Consider the following 22,505-nt stretch of genomic DNA (forward strand, 5'->3'; position numbering starts at 1 on the left):
CTATGGTGGGAAGCATAGCGACAACACCAAAATTGCTACAAAGACAATTTTCATTAAAAAAATTAGGTATTCATCTGCAAACTCACTTCTTTCAACCTTTAAAACACAATTAAGGTGTCCAGTTTCATCCCCAAATGTCAAAAGCTCACAATTATCATTTGATCACACTTAATAGACTAAAAGACATATGTACAATACACCACAACAACACGATAACACATATCACATATCACATTTTCAACTTTCAATCCCTTGATCATAAAAATATAAAAGGGAGGAATCATCATAATATCCACTTTAATCATGCAATTATACAAATCACTTATTTTGTACTAATATTTTGGCTTTGTTTAAATATCACAATCAATCATACTTACAACTCAGGGCCTAAAATATAACTTCCAATAACAACAATAATAGTGCAAGTAAATCATAAAACAATACAGTCTCCCAATTGGCATCATCAATTGCAAATACACCAAATAACAAAAAAGAGGCCTGCTATTAATAATCAAATACCCCATGCCTTAAATGCTTTTTTCCTATCCTGGCTCGACCTAGTTCCTATGAATATTAAAGAGAAATAAGTGAGTACAATCACTCAATAATTAAGATTAATCCAGTCTATACAAATACATGTTAATCAATTATAATGATGCAAGTAGCATTACATATGCTCACATGCTTAAAAACAATCCATATAGTTATAAAAATAGAAACACATTACATCAACATTATACTATATGAGAGTCACAATGCTAACAATCATGTGCCCTTAATACAACATACAAGGTAACAATAATAACAATCATGTAGCCATAATATGATTTGCATGATCAATGTCATCCTTATACCCTCCTGATATCTCTGACAGAAAATCACTGGATGTTTAGTAAGATTTGTTTATGTGATTAGACCATCTAAGCCTTTCATTTGTGAGAAGGTGCTCGACCAAGGCTGCTATACTTATTTGTGGACCACGATTTCTTTTAATACTAACAATTATAGGGTGTCGTGCCTCTAAGCTAGTCTCTTTATGGACAAGTGAAGATTAGTTAGGCTCTAATCCCTCGTTGAATAAGTGAAACAATACCTTGAAAAACAAGTGGGATGATATAAATGAATAGACAAACTATCAAGCTCTGAATGATAACCATGCCATATGGATTTAGAAATCTCTACTCCTCTCTCTAAGTGAACTCTCATCTCAATAATCATGTAATGCACATATGCTTAGCTTATAATATGCATATACTCATACCCTAACCCTTGGCATACAAATTCTCAAGTAATAAATTCATTGCATTAATATTCAATCATTAAGTCTACTCGTGTAAATTTATATCCTTAGCATTATTCACTTTTCACAATCTCAACATTTTTTTCATAATCTCATTCGCATCACTTTATCATCACATCATATTTCTCTATGCTTGTTCTCTTGTTTATGCTCAGACAAGTCATTTATCAACACTTTACATACAAGATCATATTACTAAGACTTAAATCAATAATTTATGCTACATTTGCATTTAATCATGTTCAAAGCATACTCTTCTTATCCAAAATAAGTTATAGTTGTTTATAACTCAATAACAAACAAATGTACAAATTAATTTTTTTTAATTACCTCAAATCTTTGAGAAGTTAAAGGCTTTGCTTTCAAAACAATTACTTTTAAAGCTCTCATCAAGCTTAAAGCCAATAAATGATTACTCTATAATTAATCATATTAAATTATCATTAATATCACTACTAATAAGATTTCAACACTTTCAAAGCTCCCAAAACTATGATTCCTTACATTCAAACCTACCTATAGATTTCATTAGCTTCCTTCGACTTACATTAGTTTCAATGAATTACCAAACCATCATTAATGGCTATCAAACACTTCCAACAACTACAATAAGTGCAATTTTTGGGTATTAATTACCATCCAACCACTTAAACCTATAAAGCTATAGTTACAAGGTTTAAATAATCTAAACAATTCTCATTAACTTTATTTAAGTCAATGAGTTCAAACTCATAACCTCTAGAGTCTAAAAATTAACTCTCCTCTTTAAAACCCTAACTCTGAAAATTTTAAAAGAGGAAAAGAAAAGAAGATTAATGATCAAAAAATTTACATATAGTGTTTAGAAGCTTTAAAATACTCCAAATGTCTCAAAACTTAGCAGAAAGAATATCGTGTCTCTTCATTTTATTCCTTTTCCTCTTCTATTTTGCAACTAATCCTGACTCTTATTATCACCTTAATTCAACCACGCGCTATGACACTCGCCACATGTGTCACAGTATATGATACAAGGAGATGAGTTTCCTGTTTTTGTGACCCATGTGCTGTGGCATCTCGTGCACATGCTACGGCATGTGGCGCAAAGCCACTCATCCTTATTTCTCTTTCTTTTTGAGGTTTAGGTGTCTTAACTCCACTCCAAACTCAATCCTGAGGTTAAAATTACAACTCAAAACATTCATTAATTTTCTGTAACCATACACCACAATTATTTATTTAATTAACCTCAATTAACTTATACAATTGGGGCTAATTTTTCAAGATATTATAACATGTCTTCCCATGAGTTCTTCTCATGGGATACCATCTTTGTTTTTACGATGAGGTCTTCATGGAAATGTCATAATGATCATATCTTTGACAACATTGTTTCCAATCCTGTTGATTTGGTTAAACGAATTACTAGCTATGGAAGATTAGTTTATAATTGCTTAACAAAGAATGTCTCTACTTGTCTTTTATTGTCTTGAGTGGAGGCTAAGTAGGAATGGCCATGTCATGGATGGATGAAGCTAAACGTGAATGGGTCGGTACAAGGTCGACTTGAACGTGCAGGATGTGGGGGGCTATTTTGCAATGAGGAAGGAATGTTGATTGCTAGTTTTATGTGCAACTTGGGCTGTTGTTCTCCCCTAAAAGCCAAACTTTAGAGCATCTATCATGGTCTTAGAATTGCAAAAGATTTGAATTTTAAGAAATTGATTGTGAAGAGTGACTTGACAACCATCCACCAACAACTTCAAGCCCTCCTCGACATGTGACAATATGATTACTAGCAGATCAAACATGGAGTTAATGCCTTGGAGAGTGATGCTGAAATTGTGGTTGAGCATGTGTTTTGTGAAGGCAACAAATGTATTGATTGGCTTCTTAAGAAGAGTGTGGACAATGTTGAGAATCATAGTATTATTGAGACAACTTTTAGGGAGATTGTCTGGTTACTGTATTGAGATGTTGAAGGCGTTTCGGATCCTCGTTTTTTATGTTAGTGTTTCATTTTGAGTGGGCTTAGCCCCATTTGCTTAAAAGAAAGGAAGAAAGAAAGGAAGAAAGAAATTGCCAAGTTGGGCTAGCCATTGTGAATGCACTATCCCGTGATGAAGATAATCACATGAAATATACTTATCATGGCATGCATGAAAAATGACACCGGAAAGGAAGAACCTGAATACTCAACAGGTGCCAGCTGCGCCACCACCAGAGAAACTTCACTGTTGTGTCCCTTGAACAGCGTCACACAACTACCAAAGGGGTAATACTACCCATAATATAAACTAATCTACCGAACCTATAAAATATGTTACAATAGATCGAGACATCCAATCAACAGGCTGCTCTTGTCCCCCCTACTCTCAACGTGTTTTTTTTTTTTTTTTTGTTTGGGTGTTGGGGGGGGGGGGAGCGTTTGTTTGCATTATTGTTGGGCTTCTGTTGCACTTTAAATGGACCTTTGAAGAGCCCAATAGGAGACAAACCTATGCCCATGTCCTGACATTACAAAACGACGGGAAATTGGATACACGCGTAATGTATCAGACACGCGTACTTTATGAATGCATGTATTCTTTTTTCTTTTTTTTTTTTAATGAAAAAAGATGAAACCTAGGTTAGCTAGCCTATGCACTCAGACAAATAGAGTAAATTCTTCGCTGGCACATCATGCATATTTCCGGGGTGCCGGTGAAGACACTGAGTCCAGGCATAATATCAAATCCAAGGTTTGCCAGAGCGGCTGCATGCATACTTTCTTTCTTTGATTTTTTTAATAAAAAAATTAATCAATTAATCTCAATAATTTTAACTCAATTATAATTTAATTTTTAAATTTTAATTTATTATAATTTACTTTTTAAAGTATTAATTCAGTTATAACTTAATTTTTAAATTTTAACTCAATACAACTTAATTCTTATATTTCTAATCACTTAAAATATAAGTCTCTGTATTTTAACAATAAAATAAAATATATTAAATCTTTATAATATTTTTGAAATTAAAATTTTTAATAATTTAAAATTAATCCTAAATGTCAACATAATTTTAATTTTCAGAATTTTATCTTCAAGATGTAAAGATTAATTATTAAATAGTTAAAATTTTAAATATTGAGTTGTAATAAGTTAAAATTTAAAAATTAAATTACAGTCGAATTAAAATTATAAAAATTAAATTTTAATAAATTAAAATTTAGTGATCGAGAAGAATTAAATAATTAATTTTTTTTAATCTTGGGTGGAGAATACATGCATACTTTATGGCAGAAGAAACGAGAATAGGAATACAGCGCTATAGTGGGTAATATTAATTGGGCAAGGTTGCTTACTATAGTACAGATTTAAATATTCTGAAATTGAGATTAATGAATTCAGGTGAAGTTTTTTTTTTAATATTTTCACTCATTTTGTTATTTTTTACAAAATGTAATTTTCTCTCTCTTTTTTAAAAAAGAATTCACAAAAATTCACCATTCATAACGTCAAAAAATTTGAATCCCGGTAAGACTGCAGACGGTGCTCCTATTTGCATATCTTCTACCTACAAAAATATAATACATGCATGTCCGTACATAGGCATGACGAGATCGGTCTCTTGACATTTTCTTTAAAAGCAACTGATTATGCATAAACTCTTATTCATTTAGCCAGCATTTTAAGAATCGAACCATACCGCTCACTTCAACTAATTGAATCGAGAATCAATTCTTGGTCCAATCCGATAAATGACTGGATCCAGACAAGCATCAAGCCAGTCAAAGACCAGACAAAAACCAGTTAAACCAACAAGGGCTCGTTTGGTTTTTCTGTGTTTCATATTTAAAAAATAAAATTTTATTTTTAGAATATTAAAATTTATTTAGATAAAATATTTTACAGGAAAGCATATTTTAAAAACACATTTAAATAATGGCTGAAAATGAATTTAACAAACGTAATTATTTAAAACTTTTAAAAAATGGATTTGAAAAATAGGATGTCATTTGACCATACTATTTCAAGTTTAATATCTTATTTTTTTATTTAAAAAATAATTAATTTATTAAAAATATAATTATTATTACAATAATAATAATTAGGTATCAAGTTTTTAGCATTATAAATTGAATAATTAATCATGTTAATTTTTAGCATTAATGTATAACAAAATTACAAATCTTTATTACATTTTCTAAAATTACAAATTTAAAAGGTACAAATAACTAGAGATCAAGTTTTTAGCATCATAGATCAAATTTTATGTTATTTAAAATATTTATCATATTTTTTAAATATTTTAAATATATTATATTTGTATAATAAAAATTATAAATCATTATAAATCAATATCTTTTTTGGTAATTGTGCATTCAAAAGTACATTTTACTATCATAATCCAAACAACTTTCAATGCATCAAACTAATTTTTAAAAAATTATATCCAAATATAAATTTTATTACAACGATTGATTTTTATTAAATTAACTTTTATTAAATGAACTTTTAACAAACTGAAAACTAAATACACACCGTAAATGAACAAGTTCTATGCCTAAATCAAACTAGATGCAAAATTTAAAAAGAAAAAGCTAAAAAAGACCAGACAAAAATTACAACTCAATCACTGCAAGGCAAGAGTTGTTATTTAAATAAATCACAGCTCAGCCCTTGTTGTGCTACAAACTAACAAAGTGAATGATGCTCCCCATATACTTTTATCTGAAAGCTTTACCTATCAACTCCTCCCGCTTACATGGGACCTTGCAAATGCACCTCTTACTTATCTAGATTTTTTCTCTTTTTTTTGTCATGTTTTTTATTGAAAGAATTTCAGTTAAAGATCATAAAAAAATATATTTACTAGTGGATATAAAAGAAATCTCTACAAATTTTTTGGACTGAATTGGAATAAATAGGTAATTGAAAAGGCCAAAATGCCTTTCTACAAAAAGAAAAAAAATTATTGACAACTAATATTGATAAGTTAACAAAAAAAACTTAAATAATTAAAAGTCCTGTAATTTGCAATTGATATTAATAAATTAACAAGCAAAATAAAAAAATTAATAACTAATGTAGTGTTTTTTGGTCAACTTGAGTGAGCAAATCTTGTAACGTATTCACAAGTCAAGTAGTTAATAAATTATATTAATAAATTAACAAGTAAAGTTATAAAATTAATAAGTAATGTTTTTAAGATTATAGAGTTACAAAATTAGCTAGTTCACTATTTAACAAAGTATTGTTAAGGAATGAACAAGTATAAGTAAATAGTTAACAAATAAAGTTAGACAGTAATCAAATATTTATTAATTTTACATAATGGTATTTCGATCTTTTTAGCTACCCATTTTGTTTTAGTTTAGTCCAAAAATCCTTCAGATAATTCTCCAATTTTTTTGAAACCAACTGAAAAATATTTTTCTTTCGATCCCTAATCCTGAGTTTAAATTTTTTGTTTTTGTTTTCTATTTGATGATTTGTTTTTTTTTTTAAATCTTAACCTCCTTTGTTAATGCAAGCATAAATACACTCTCTTTTATGCTTCGAAATCTTTATCTATATTTTTGTTTTAAACTTTATTTTTTTAATTTAGTTTTGATTGTTCTTCTAAAAATAATTAATAAGGTGTCACTTTTTTTTATAAATGAATATGTGTTCTTGAATATTAAACAAATTTAGAGTCATTTTGAAGGCATGGTTAATTTCATCTTCTAAATTTAATCTTGTGAAATAACATTTTATAAAATGCACTTTTAATGTAATATTTAACATATAAAATTTAAAAATATAGTAAATTAATCACATCTAGTTCAACCATAATCCAATTATTGACCTTTAAACCAGCACTTTGGGCAATTCAATGACTAGTTTGATTTTTAAAATCTTGCTTTTAATTCTGTTTATAATCCACTCCCAATATATTTCACTAGAATTAAGGAGAATTAAGAAAAGCTTTGAGTATCATTAACATTGTCTAAAAATTTAATAAGCCCTTAACTCTATTCTTATTAAATTTACATACTTTAACAATATGTTTTTCCTCTCTAGCATTCAGTAGATGATAAAAAGAAAGCCCTGTGATCAAAATTTAATAATGTGACTTCTACATATGACCAACAAAATTTTGCTCTCTAACTTATAAATAGGATCAAGAGAGATAGATTTTATCCTAAAAAGAGCCAATATTACTAAAATATCCTATCCTATCATTCAATTCCAGACTTCTTGCTTGAACAAATATTTGAAAATCAATGAATGAACTACCTGAGTTTAAAGAAAAATATAATCATCTAGCAGTGAATTTTGTTAATTTTAATTATTAATTACTCGTGTAAATTAAATTGCAAATGTATATATTAGTTCTTTACTTTTATGGGACCACGGAAAAACTTCTCAACCTAAGAAAAACGTGTGTTTATTATTACTAACTTCAAATAACAGTGAGAAATTTGAATTAATGAGATGGAAAATTTTATAGTGGCTATTACATTTTGCCAATGGGAATTTGGGCCAACCACACAATGGAGTAGTTGAGATGGAAGTTCCTAATAATTTATTGCTTGTTGACTATGGGGATCCAAAGGAGTCAATTGCATGCACTTATCCTGATTTGCTTGGAAATTTATCTAACAGTAAATATTTTAATGACAAAGCAATTTGTGCTTCTGTAACTAAAGTTGTCAAACAAGTTAATGATTATATGTGTTAATTACTTCTCGTTAAATTTGTTGAATTTTTGAATTACGATTCTATTTACAAATTAATAGAAGATAATAATTTATTTGATGATTTGTATAATACCATGTTTCTTAACACAATTAGTTGCCTCATGTTACCTCCTCATGAGCCACACTTGATAGTTGTGACCCCTATAATGGTGCTTCATAACATAGACCAAGTCTCAAGTTTGAGCAACGGTATAAGGTTTTGTACTTGTCATGTTGAAAGAAATGTCATAGAACCTATAACTTTGAGTAGTTTAAAGCAAAATAAAAAGTATTAATTCATCAAATTAATTACTATTTCAAAAAGTACATGACCATTTTGTATGCAAAAAAAAAAATCAATTACTATTTCACTTGTAATGACAATCAATAAAAGTCAAGCCTGATCATTGCACAACGTTATATTTTATTTACCAAAGATAGTTTTCATACACGACTAGTTACATATGGTACTATCAAGAATTAAGAGCATGGAAGGCTCGAATATTCTTTTGCCTCATGGCACATGCATTACAGCGAATGTAGTTTATATAGAGACATTTAAAAATTTGATGTAATATGTGTTATTTTTTAAATTTGTTGAGATATTTTTCTGCTCTATGTGTAATGTGGTGCGGACACAATCCTTTTCGCATATGCTTAATGGATCTACAATTTCCATACACCTTGAAGTAATTGGTTTCATGATTAGTGTCAATGTGATGAAGCCTAATTTAGACGACACGTTTTGGCTGAATGAGATTGACTTATATAATTAAAGTGTAAAGGCTAGTTGAACCCCAGAAAAAAAAAATTACAACAGTCCTCAGACATAAGAAACCTGCACGTGGACTTGTAAAAATGTAAAATGAATTAATATCAAGTTTCCTTTGTTTGTTTTATTTTGTACGGTCTTGGACCACGAATTATAGGTTGTTTATTAGTTTGACGATAGAGAGCAAAACTGCTCATTCTATTGTTCATAGATCCGGAGCAGTTGAAGGTAGACGACCAGGGCGGTGTAACCATGGTTAGAAAACTAGATCTAACAAAAAAGCACGTGAGAGCTGAGGCCTTTTCTTAAAGGCCCGAACAACCCGAAATTAAACAAGCGAAGCGACATTGCATTTAATTAAAGGTTGAGATAGTTTTTTAAAATTTAAAAACTGACTTTCGCTTGAAGACCGGATAAATGTAATTACTAATTAGTCCTTGTTGACAACAGGAACGAAACGATATTAAGTAATCACCCACAATTGTCCTTAACAACTCTTCGGGCAGCTCCCGACGCGTTCTGTTTGCGCGGCACCCCTCTGCCCAACCTGCCCGATACCTGTCTGAGAAATTACGGGCAATCGCTCTCCAGTATCTCTCTCCTGCTCCCTCTCAGCTCAAGTGACCCCTGATATTTCTATACTTCGGTGCTCGGGGCTTCCACGATCAGGATCGGACGGTCCAGAATGAACGGGGCTTGTACTGCTTGTTTTGCGAGGTTTTAGAGCTCGGAACACTCAGATCCCTCTTATCAGTCCTTAGATCTTCTTCCTTGGTATGCCGTTTCCACCTTCTCTATCTAAAGTTCTCTCTAATCTAAGTTTTTGCTCCGTTCTTCTCTTTCTTTACTGTGGTTTGAGCCATGTGGTTCACTTCTTTTCCGATCTCTTGGTTTCCGCTTTCAAATTGGTGTTTCTTGAGGCTTTCAGTTCTCATACAGATTTTGTTTAAGCTTCGTTACTCCTGGCGATAGTCTCAATTTACGTTTCACTACTAAAAGCTTTCCTTTTCACATTCCTTTCTTGTTTTTATTTTTTGGGAAATTTTATTTTCGATTTCTCAGTCTTGCCGGTGATGTTAAAAAACGAGTTTTGTTTTTTTTTTTAAATAAAAGTTTATTGTCTTTTGCTTTTAATTATAAATAAAAACGAAAATAAGATTAGTAAAATAGCCAAGATCAGTGGCTGTCCTTGGTTTCAGGAAGGGTCTGGCGGTGGTCAGCCCATTTTGTGTTATATATTTATATTTATTATTTACACGGTAATATTTTCTAGATTTGGCAGGTAACAGTTGGTGGCAGAGAATGGAAGCTAATCAGGGTTCTGTGACGGTTACGGTTAATTACGGCGCGCTATCATGCGCCGCGGAAGCAGTGGTGGCCTTGCTAGTTTCAGCTCTCGTCAAAATCCAAATTTTGGCCCCGGTACGTTGTTTGATTTCTCTCGATCCGATCTGAGAAAAAGTGTAAATAAAAACAGGTGGGGTTTAAAAGTAACTTAAGAGCGTTAAAACCAAAGCAGAAATCTCAGTGACTGGCACCCTAGCCTGATTTACTGCTATTTTAAGCTTTTATAATTTTCTTGTTATTCGAATTTCAGCCTTTTTTTCATGGTTCTTTCGATTGAATTTCCCATTTGATTTAGAGGTATCCTCATTGCTTGCAGTCTTGGAATGTGCTTTGATATTTTGTCTCTTGCTAATGTACTCCTGACTAACCAACTATGACTATTTGGATTCTGAATATTTAAAATTCAGATCAAACGGTTTAAATGAATTCATTTATTTATTAATTTTAAATAAAATATATTATTAATTTGTATTTTAATGATTCAAAAAATACAAACATTCAATAATTATATTAAACATAGTTATCAAGTCTAAATCACCAATTATGAGCCTTTTTTGGGGGATGGGATCCTCTATGCCAAATGTGACAGTAAATGTACACCATCGGTTTCGGCATTTTTTTAAAAATCTCAATCAGTTTGTTAGTTTTAGTTTTCGAAGAAAAAATCAGGATGTTTATTGTGCCAAAATTCAAAGCTTGTTCCAATTTTAATTGTATTTTTAAAAATAACAGCTAAATTCTTAAAATTTAATAATGATGACAATAGAGTCAATACTAAATCTATTGGACCGTCCAGATCTACAAGTATCTGAATTGGGTGCTCCCTTGCACCGTTGCGCAGTTGAGTTAGGTTTGCTAAGGTGCGCACCTTGGGCGTAGAAAACTAGAATTGAGGACGACACCTGCAGTTTTGTCGTTGAGAATTTAAAAAGTTCTCCAATATCATCATCATCATTTATGCCTTGTTTTGTGGGGTCGGTTCAGGACAGAAAATTAGAAATATCTTTTTGTCGTGTCTGTGTGGAAAAGTCAAAAGTCATGGAAAGGAATGGGACTATGGGAGAGGAATTGGATTCGGTGGTGGATTATTCCCTCGGAAGTGCGGAATAGCGTATAGCACGGACGCTTAAACCTGTCATTTTTGTGTTCCTCCTGCTTTGAGTATCTTTATATATATATATATATATGTGTGTGTGTGTGTGTGTGTGTGTGTGTATTTTAATTATCCCAAATCTCTCTATCTGGGCGTGGGTGGAGGGATGAGGAGGGCCGAATCTGATCCCGTCGGATTGTGGAGAGCATCGCTGGCAAATGAAATTTAAAGCCATTCGTGCTCAAGTTGCTTCCAAAAGAGAAGCTATTCTCTACTAGCTAGTTAGAACCCGGACTTTTTTTTTTTTTTTGGGTTAGTTGTTCCAATATTCAGGGATAAATATAGAACTGATTTTCTACAGTTTTATGTTGCTTCCCTTCAGATATTTCTACCAATTCACTGCAGTTTTCTATAGGACTTGATCCAGGGCCAAGCAACATATGGCATATCGAATCAATCTCTTATTATAATAAGCGTTGCGACTTGCAACTGCTTAAAAGTCAAACTAATGCTAGTTGATTGCTTTATTCTTGCAAAAATGCAAGGCGTCTTTTCATGCATTAATTATAGTTCTTCAACGTGAATTGAAGGGCATGTGGTTTCGATTTCATTTTGAGTTCTCTGGCCGTATTTCACATATATTCATTAATTTTTGCATATCATTTTATCATAGTATAAAGGAAATATATATTTACGTTATTTTGAATTCAAATTTAGAAGGTGTGTATAATTTTTATCTCCACTAACCGCCTGAGATAAATTTAATACGTTATATATGTTGATGAAATGGGTTTAGGATCTTCTCCAGCTGCTAATGACAGACAAGGCGGGGATCAGTGGAGAGTGTAACGTCCAGAGCCAAGAGAAGCAAGTTGATGCGGAGGAAGAGGGTGGCAACGAAGATGGAGTTGACGATGATGATGGAGATGGTGGATTTGGAGAAGGCGAAGAGGACTTGTCATCTGAAGATGGAGCTGGACATGACAACAATTCTAACAATAAGAGCAACCCAAAGAAGGTTCCTGAAAGTGGTGCAGGCGATGGGGCAGAAGAGAACGGGGAGGATGAAGATGAGGAAGGGGATGGTGACGAACAAGATGAAGATGAAGATGAGGAGGATGACGACGACGATGACGAAGAGGATGAGGGTGGTGAAGAAGATGAAGAGGAGGTAGTTGAAGAAGAGGAGAATGAGGATGAGGATGAAGATGAGGAGGAGGAAGCATTGCAGCCCCCGAAGAAGAGGAAGAAGTAAACTAGCACGTACGATTCTGTGCGAATTGGGGTGCTGACTTCAAGCAAGTTTTTATTCACTTTATAAGAAGACCTATTTAGGACATGCTTTATTAGAATCTGTGATTTCCACTGCATAATTAGATTACCACGTGTTTAACGTTATCATGCGGGTAGTGTTGATTTCAAAGTAAATCACAAATTTATGGTCGTAGTTTTTTGCCTTCGTTTTCTTTTCACGGCTTTCCAGCTTTAAAATAATCCTTCCTTTGGAGTTTATATGACTAGTTCACTTTCCATTTGGTCCTCGACGAAGTGGCGTTCTACATTTTTTTTTTTTTATATAAAGCATGACTTCTAATAAAATGGTAAACTTTTGTTGTTTTTCGGATGAAAGGAATAAACTAAGGTTTAGAAATTTTAGTTTACCTTTCAACCTTAATTTGATTGTTTTGAAACTTTTGTTTTATAACTGATCAAGTATTTTCCAAATCTCAGATTTTCCAACAACACTCAAAATTAAACTAAGGCCATGTTTGGTGGGAAGCATTGGGAGGTTGGGATTAATATTGGTATTGAAAAAACTTATAAATACAATGTTTGGAATGATGAATTCTTTAATTCTTGGGCCTAATAAAACCTATGTAGGTGAGATTAGTGAAACTCATAGAAGAAGATGGTATTGAAAATTTAAACTTGGGATTGAATTTTTTAAAACCAAGATACCCTCCATTTTTAGTATATATCCTCTTGGTCTTCCACCTTCATCTTCAATGTCGTCTTCTTCTTCTTCTTCTTTGATCTTGCAGCCACTAGCCAACACCAATGCCTTCTCCTTCTCTGATCTCACAACCACTGACCTCTAAATCTTGTAAATGCCATTGTCTTCTCCTTCTTCGATCTAGCAACCATCATCGTTTAGATCTCACAAACACTACCGAATGGATCTCACAACCACTTTCATCTCCTTCTCTCACAAGTCTAAACTCGATCTCCTTATCTCAAAAGACAAATAGTGGCAAAGGGGTGCTAGAGCATGAAGTGTGGAGCATGGTCAAAGAAGATGAACCTCTGTGCTGCTTATAACATCCCAAGAAATTTAACCTAAGGTTAATGGATTAATTAAGGATAAATTAGATAATTAAGAGTTAATTTTGATTAAAAGATAATGTATGGATAGCTAACGGGTTTATCAAACCCTAATTAAGACTTAGAATTGGACTCTAGGTGGTATTGAGCCAAATTTGAGCCCAATTAGATGAATAGTGTTTATAATCTAAAATTTAATCTTTGACCAAAGCCAAAGGTTTATTGGCTTTTGTTAAAGCTCAATTTTTAAACCTCCAAATTTGCACTTTAGCTCAAAATTAGAGAGTTGAGTGAGAGTTTAAAAGTGAATGAATTGGTCTCTGCTAGGGTTTGTTGTGGGCATCCAATTGAGTCTATTTAGAGTTTTTAATCACTTGGATAAGTACTTATAACCTCTTTTCTTCCTCTCTTGTTCATTTTCATCACTGTTTTTGAGTAATTCTTTAGCAATCCAAAAATGAGTTGTGACTTTGCCTAGGACTTTAACTTCAATGGGATTAATAAGTGTTTATGTGAATGTTTAACCTCTGGGTTATAATGCTATTGATGTTTTAAAATTTTAAAGTGGGGTTTGGAGTAAACCCTATATCTAATTAGTTAAGCTAAAGAGGTTATGATTTATTAATGGTGTTGATTAGAGTAATGAGAGTCCAAGTAAACTAATGAAACTTAAAAATGGATTATGTTCTGGGCAGACAACCATAATAAGATTTTTGGATTTAGGCTTTGATTAGAGTTAATTAAAGATAATTAGTCATTGATGACTATTGATGTGTTTGATTGTAGACTGACCATTATTGGTGCTATCGAGCTTATTGGACGTTCTGTTTGACATTTACGGGTGCTTTTTGTTAGTAAACCAAGAGTCAAGGTAATTAAAAATTTTATTATAGTATATCATTGTGTCTACATTTATATTTTAAGCACTCTTATGGATGGCTTGAAATAAGCAAAATGAGCTTATGGATGAATATGCTAATTTTAAATTATTACCCAAATATAAAACATGACTCATTGCGATGAAGTATTTGATGACTACATTTATATAGATGCTATGTGGTATTTGAAATATGAATTGTGAACCTATATTGGCTATGATTTGATTATATGATGAGTTATTATAAAATATAATGTGGTGTGAACTATGATAAGCATGCAAGTTTTAAAAATTATGAGGATGATGAATTATTATGATATGCCTGAGCTTAGATTCACATATGTTGATTGAACTTGTTTGATCATGATGAGTGAGAGTTCATCCTAGTATAGTAGAGTAACTGTGATAGAAAATTCATGTGGTATAGCCTCCATTAAATTTGTGTACAATGGTTGGCATATTTCATTATTATATATGCTTAATATTGCCAACAAACTATGGGTGCAACACGAGTTGAGCACGATGCTTAGTATCACTGATCCTAAATTGGACGGTGTGGATCTGTAACAGTCACACCCCCCCGAGCCCACTGCTGCGAGTGGTGGACTGGGCCGTGCCACCTCACGGCAACCAAGCCGGCTTTCCCCATGGTAGTTCATGGGTTATTCCCCGCACCCACTGCGCTAAGGGAGCCTTCCCAAATTCGATCCTCCAACCTCTCCTACATAGCGAAGTTAAGGCTGAACCTGGTACCATTGAGTCACTGAAAATTTAGCATGCACATTTAAATTGTTAAATCTTGTATTGTGAATTGCCAAACCTTTTGTTGTTCTGGACTCTCATTACAATTTTTTCTTTTTATTTTTTTTTTTTGGTCCAAGGATCTGAATGCGGTTTTTCCTACTTTTTAACTGAAGTGTAAATAAGCGTCTCACAAAAGAAATCAAACATGCCCTCCAAAGTAATCATTGCAGCATCTACGATCGGATCTAATTGATGAATCCACATTTTTTTTATTTGATACATGAAATTATTGAAAAATTTGTATGACTACGATCGTTTCTTAATATCATTATTATATTTTGATGAAACAAATCCACAATGATATTTTGTGAGATCATTTCAAATTTTCAATAGATTTTCTTCAATTATAATGACCTGAGAAATTGTTCTAAGTTCATTGATGATCTTGTAACAAAGTCATACCGAGTTCGATCTACGTAATTTTGAGCTGTCAATTCGAAGCTTTATGCTTAAAAAAAATTACTCAATATCTTACCAACGAAGATGTTTCATGCCTATTTTTATGTAAGTATTTGGTTAAAAAAAATTGTTTTATTTTGTAAACAAGTTAACGTTGGATGCAATGCAAACTAACAGAAAATAATGTAAATCCATGCATCATTAGCATCATAATTACACGGAGTACATGAACGAAATCGCGAAGAATATGTAAATCCATGCCTCATTAGCATGATAATTAATACTTGAAAATATATCAGGGTAAAAGTGCATTTTTGCCATTAAGGCATTAACCAACCCCAGGCGAGAGACTGAGAAACCCATGTACCATTCAGTCATTAAACATCCCCCGGACAGATTGATAACTGTAGTTATGGTGGCGAACGTGACTTGAACCAGTGGACTGTGGCCTCTGCACATCCTTTATTAGTCAGGATTTCGATTTGTCTTCTAAAGGGTTTATGATCATTAAAGCATCACACTTCCGTTAGTTTCTTTGGCTTCTCAACAGGGCAGAATCGGAGAATGTGTTTGCTCTGTGAGAGTATCATTTTCAGCGGGGGAACGAGGAAGAGTGGACAAAGAGGGTGAAAGACAATTGAGGGTGACGCAGCGAGCTTTGGATAGCCTGTTATGACCAAACTAATAACAAGAACTGCAACATCCATAATCCTTATCCTTAGACCTTAATAATACAAAAAGATGATAGGATGGGATGTACGAAGGCTGGGAAGTGGAAACTAATTTTAAGATCATGTCAGCATGTCTGCACTTTCACCACGGGCACGACAAATTCTTGGAGTGCGCGCGACAAAAGTGCCTGAAACATTAAATGGAAGGCATTGTGAAGGATTTGACGAAGCAGGCTGGCAGAGAGATGATGAGAGATTAAGAAAGACAAAAGAATCAACCACCGACTAGGAATGGCAGATTAACCCATCTGTAAAATGCTGCACTATTAAAATAAGCAGGCCTAATGGATGACTTTGAAACAACCGAAGGCCTTCTGTGAAGACGGCAAACAACATGAAGAGCATAAGACCACATCCACGTGACCGCGTTTACGAGTTTGAAACGGACGTAGAAAAGCGGAGGCCATGTGCGGTGCTGTGATGAGGAGGGAGTCACAGCCAGTGCCTCTAGCCCTCTGGTTTCAGTTTCGTCATTCTGCGGGCAAACCCAGCAACTCAATACCTAAACTTAGATATACTTTCTGATTACATTTTAAAACTTTTAGGATAAATAATTAAACAGTTGTAGTTACTCAGTTCAAATTAGTTGCATCTAAACATATTTGGATAGAGTGCTTAACTGCCATTAAATGTTTAAGTACTACGTCATGGAGGATCTCAGAAATTTTTATCAAGTCCAGTCAAATTAGGTTGAATTGATGCGCCTATGGTATAATACTACGCATGTATAAACTATAGTGCTTGGCTTTGGTGTTCATCAAGCGTCAAATTTGGATAGTTCAAGTTTTAAAGTTTTATGTTTATATTTTTATTTTATATTTATTATAAAAAATTATACATTTTTAATAAATAAATCTTATCATTAACCTAGATAATATAGATTTAATCTAAATGATCTAATTTATTACTAAATTTCAAGCTGGATTTAATATTAAACTTTTTTAAAATTTTTATATATTTTTATTTTAATAAATATAATATTAAAAAATAAAAATGAAGATTATATTCAAACTGACATTTTAAAAAAACTAAAAAAAATTATAATTTAAAAATTTAAAATTTAAATTATGTAAAGTATATCTGAGTAGTCAATTTATAAAAATTATAAAAATATTTAATATTAAATTAAATTATTTAGGTTATATTTGGGTTGTTTAAATTAATAATAAAATAAATTTATTAAAATTTATAATTTTTATTTTAATGAATATGAAAATAAAATTTTTAAATTTGTACAATTCAAATTGCTATTTATGCGATGAGCACATCATGATCACCGAAACCGGGCTCGAAAGGGTACACAGGATTATGACTTGTGAGGAAGACCGCGCAGAGGCGCAGACCAACCCCACATGGGCGTGGCAGCAACTTTTATGAAAAAGCAAATACAAAAAGATGGGGAAAAAAAAAGGGAGAGCCTTATCCAAAATGGCTGACTAGGCAGCTGGGGACGTTCTGTCGTTCCATTCTATAAATGCCTTCATCAGATCGGCAATTCATTGCGCAAGGTTGAAAGGCAACGTCCACAAAAACAAACTAGAACAGCAAAATTTTAATCTGGTTTTGTTGAATCAAGGATGTCTGATATTGCGATGCTGGTGGCAGAGGAGTATGAGAGGAGGGTCAGCATTTTAAGGAAGGCAAGCGCTGATGCCTATGGCGTTTCACAGGAGAGGATCGATGAAGGCGCTTCGGTTTTGGCTCAGAGGCTGATGAAGCAGAAGAGAGAGCTCCTCAAGTGGGCCTGGGAGCCCAAATCCCAAGTGGGCGTTGCTGCTTCTACCAGCTTCTTCTCTGCTTGACCCTCATGCTTCCCCACCCAAAGTTCCTTCACTTCTTTCCTCTCTTTGATTCTCCTTCTCCTTCTGTACACTCATCGTTCTATATCCATTCACTAAAAGGAACTCTGTGTTCTCGGCTCATGAACAGTTCTCCACCAATTATTTGCTTCCCTTTCTCTCTTCTTAAGAGACATCAATTTCACGCTCACAACATTAGTAATTGGAACTGAGTTTTTCCGTAAACCCTGAATTATTTAATAATATTTAAGAGCACCAACGTCGGAAGATCTTCGGAGTCACCAGCTGTTTGATGTCCCCGGGGTCGTCTTCCCACCAAGAACAGCCTTTAAGTTCTTCAGCACATGAGAAGCTCGCAATTTCATTTTGGAAGAGCAGCACTCAACCCCCCCAGCGCATTGCAATTAAAAACGCAGAAGACGGAAAGTTTCGATCAGTGAAGAGAGAACTAAAGTCAGCCGGGATGAGAGCTTAACAAATTTGTAGAATATGGAATGTGCGAATTTTATTATTATTTTTTCAATAGCTTTGGGCTTCTCATTTTTGAAGAGTGGAAGGAAGATATGAACTGAGATCCGCGGAAATGAGATGCCTGAATGAAACAATTACTTTCTGAAGCGATTTCTCAGGAACGTGAGGAAAATAACAAAAAATATCGAGGTGATCAATTAATATTTTTAAAAATTAAGGACCACATCGAATAAATTTAATGTATAAAATGGAAAATGACTGGATGGAAATCACAATGAGACTTCATAAAATGTGATAATTACTCTTAAGCTTTTTGACACATAATAATGTACTTATAATATGACTATGACACCATTAATTTAAAATACAAAAGGAAAATAGGCAAAGCGAAATTTGTTATTTCTTATTTTATTCTACTTATTATATGAAAAAATAATCATTATTTAAATTAAAATAATTATTAATATTTATAATATTTAAATTTCAGTAAATAAAAATTTTATATGAGAGGCTAATAAAAAAACCATAAAAAATTATAATTATTCATCTTGTGTTAACCATTTTCAAGAGAAAATTATTCATTATTTAAATTAAAATAATAATTGATATTTATAATATTGATACTTAGTGATAAAAAATTTTACAAAGTAAAACTTATTATTTGCTATCTCATTTTAATTATTGTAAAAAAATTATTATTTAAATTAAAATAATCAATGTGCTTTTTTATTATTTTAAATTATAATTTTTATAGTTATTTCACAAATAATGTTAACGTCAAAAAAGTTTCAATAACTTAAGCTTCAATAACTTGAGAAGAATTATTATATTTCACAAGATTTTATTATTATTTACATATTTTAGGAAGATGTTTTTTGTATCATTTATTTTTTCTATATAAAATATGGGTGGCATTATATTTTAATTCATTTCATCGTTACCTATAATTAAGATGAAATAGAAGGAGATCAGAATATTTTACTCAAAATAAAAATAAAAAGAATGAAGGAAAGAAGAACGAGAAAAAGTGACGCGTTGCCCAAAAATACTGAGAAAGTTTTGCAGCGTTGGTCCCCTGCTGGGCGAAGATTGTTTTGCACTTTTTCAATGAAAGTGGCCCACTGCTGGGCCTACCGTTTGGTGAAGGAATTAATGGAGAAAAAAATAAATAAAAAAAGCATCCTTATGAGGATGAGATAACATTTTAGAGCCAATCAAATAATTCATATTTTTTAAAAAATAAAAAAGAAAAGTATATTATCAATTTTATTCTCACATGTGCCCTTATCCATTCCCAGTGGATATAAGGAATTTTCGCGAAGATGGTTTTTATATGTGTAGCCTTATATTATATTGTTTTTGATTTATTTGTTTGTCAATTTTTCTTGACCTCATTTGTCAATTTTTTTTAAGACACTACATTTGCAGCACTGAGTCTAATTAAAACAGAAACTTCAGATCATAGCTATCGCGGTGCATGGACTTTTTTTTTTTTTTTGGGGTAAGACTATCGTTCCATTCCAATTGATCCATTCCCGACAGAAGAGTTTCGTTGTGAGGATCAAAACCTATTGGATCAAGAAGAGGCCATTTTTTGGCCCACATCTTAATTTTTCGTCGCATGACAAACGAACGATAGGACCACATGGGATCATAATTTGGCATTTCCTTGACTAGCGGAGTGACAACTAAAATCCTCTTGAAGAGATTAATAGCAAGATATTTTTTTAATAATTTTCAATGTTGATTTATAAAAGAAAGAATGCTGAATTTGGGAATCCAAATCGTGAGAAAATCTTAATTTAACATCAATTTTTTTATAAAATTTTTAATTGTCATATTTCATGTATTTTATTGCACAGAAGTACGGCTCACTTGAAACAATATTATCTGTTATTTATGTTTTTTTGTCAACATGCCAATACTTATTGGCACCTTGGCACCGGATGATTAGACTTAGACCGCGTTTGACATGTGTAATATAGTTTATTATAATTGTCAATAAAAAAAAATTAAATTGTCAATAACTCTGCCAGAAACGACCTAAATGACATTCTCTTAACTCGTTCCCTCCATAGTTAAGTGATTAAAACTCAAAGGAGTTTAGTAATGAATTGTAATCACTGCCTCATGTATTCAAAGTCATTATTTGACATGGACTATACGTAAACAAAATATGCAAAAGAGAAAAGGGGGTGATATAAGTATGAGATAATTGTCCGGATTTGGATTTTCCAAATTCGGTGAAAACTACGAAAGGGTAGGCAGTAGGGATTAGGCGGCATTCATTGGCCGTTTTGTTTGCTTCAACTTGTGAGAACGACATTTTACAGCTGTCTCATTCCCACAGGAGAGGGTTAGCAGAATCCTAATCTTTTTTTTTTTTTTTTAAAGGCAATAGACATATCACGTTCACTTCAAGAGTGACCAGAAACAACTGCATCCATATCTCTATGACATTCATTAATTTTGCGTTCAGATATTAGCCTAGCGATGGAATCGTAGAACATGTCGGTCAAAAAATAAATAAAAGCTACAGTTTAAAATTGGATTAATGAGTATTTTAAATATTAAACTATTACACAAATACTATCATATACTCTTAACTTCTAAAATGAACAAAAATGCTCATCAACCTAACCATTATCTAGTGTAGCTGGTATGTCACATGTAGAGTTGAAAATAAGGGTTGAAGCTTGAAAGGTAGAGTTTGAAGGCCTTATTTAAATAAAGATTTGGGTTTTAAAAATAAATTTTTTTAAAGTGATTGGGCTTAAAGACTTAGCCCTGATAAGCCTTGTAAAAAAGAACTTGGGCCCGAGCGGCCCTTCAAACTTTATTATATTATTATTATTTTCTTAGTAGAACATATATTTGAAGCCAATGATTTGCTCACTTGATCCTACACGTATTATATTATTATTAATTTTAATTTATTTTAAAATTAATTTAATATAATTTAAAAAATATTAATATATAATATAAAATTTTTGATATTTTTTATTTTTCTATAATTATTATGCTTGTGCATTTATAAAAGATGAACTGTTTTTAACCAATATTTAAATTTTATTACTAGACTTCTAAATATATGTTGTTTAATTTTTTAAAAATTACAAAAATTTTAATTTTTTTAATTTCAAAATATTTTAATTAATTTATAATGTTTAATTTTATTTTTTTTTTTTATTTTTTTAAAAAAGGCTTGTAGGCCCGTTTTGAACTCTTCACATAAGGATTGAGATTGAAAAATAGGGCTAAAAATAGGTAATCAGGTTTTAGGATTCAGGCCCTTAAGAAAAGGGTCGGGTCCGCTTGTATTCCCAACTATAGCCACATGTCAAGAAGGAATCAATACAACATCAACCTTTGACTGGACCCTACAAAATAAAAAGTAACAACCATTGTGGAGGTAATTTACTCAAAATTTATAAGTTTATAAAAGCTTTTACTCATTTTAAAAGTTTATAATTCAGAATGTTATTTCAAAAAATAATTTAAAATTTAGAATGTTCATTCATCCTTTAAAATTCAAAATCACATACATTAATCTGTTTTGAAAAAATTGGAATTTTTTAAAACATTCAAAAAAAAAATATCATACATAACCCAAACTGTAATTCCATTTGTATTTGCAGGAGAGAGAGAAAGGACAGAAGACTAAATGATTACGTGTTTCGTGCTTTAATATTGAATTTGGTCATCCCCCCCCCCCCCCCGGGCGGGGCGGGGCTTTCAAAAATGCCAACGTTTTGCCAAAGCGACACTGCCCTATGGATGACCATGACCTGTCTCATCTCGTTTCAGGTCTTCAAAGCACATTGCATTTATGTCAATGGAATACTCGTCGTTTACTTCGCACAAAAGTGATTCCAAGGAGCTAATTGATAAGCCATTACTGTGAT

The 22,505-nt window shown here is 32.3% G+C and overlaps 1 protein-coding gene across 1 annotated transcript; it reads left to right on the plus strand.

The window, feature by feature from the left end:
- The first annotated feature begins 17,819 nt into the window (after window positions 1-17,819).
- On the plus strand, window positions 17,820-18,652 carry LOC129321087 (uncharacterized). Its single transcript, XM_054966822.1, has one exon. It carries the CDS (start codon window positions 17,908-17,910, stop codon window positions 18,130-18,132), a length of 225 nt encoding a protein of 74 aa, XP_054822797.1. The 5' UTR covers window positions 17,820-17,907; the 3' UTR covers window positions 18,133-18,652.
- Window positions 18,653-22,505: the final 3,853 nt, after the last annotated feature.

Source organism: Prosopis cineraria, unplaced genomic scaffold (genome assembly GCF_029017545.1).
Source record: "Prosopis cineraria cultivar Desert tree isolate PC_DT_omini unplaced genomic scaffold, ASM2901754v1 PC9, whole genome shotgun sequence".
In the NCBI taxonomy this organism is placed as follows: Eukaryota; Viridiplantae; Streptophyta; class Magnoliopsida; order Fabales; family Fabaceae; genus Prosopis; species Prosopis cineraria.

What these genes read in the sequence shown, in the direction of transcription:
- LOC129321087 (XM_054966822.1), top strand. Translation starts at nt 17,908, where the DNA reads ATGTCTGATATTGCGATGCTGGTGGCAGAGGAGTATGAGAGGAGGGTC.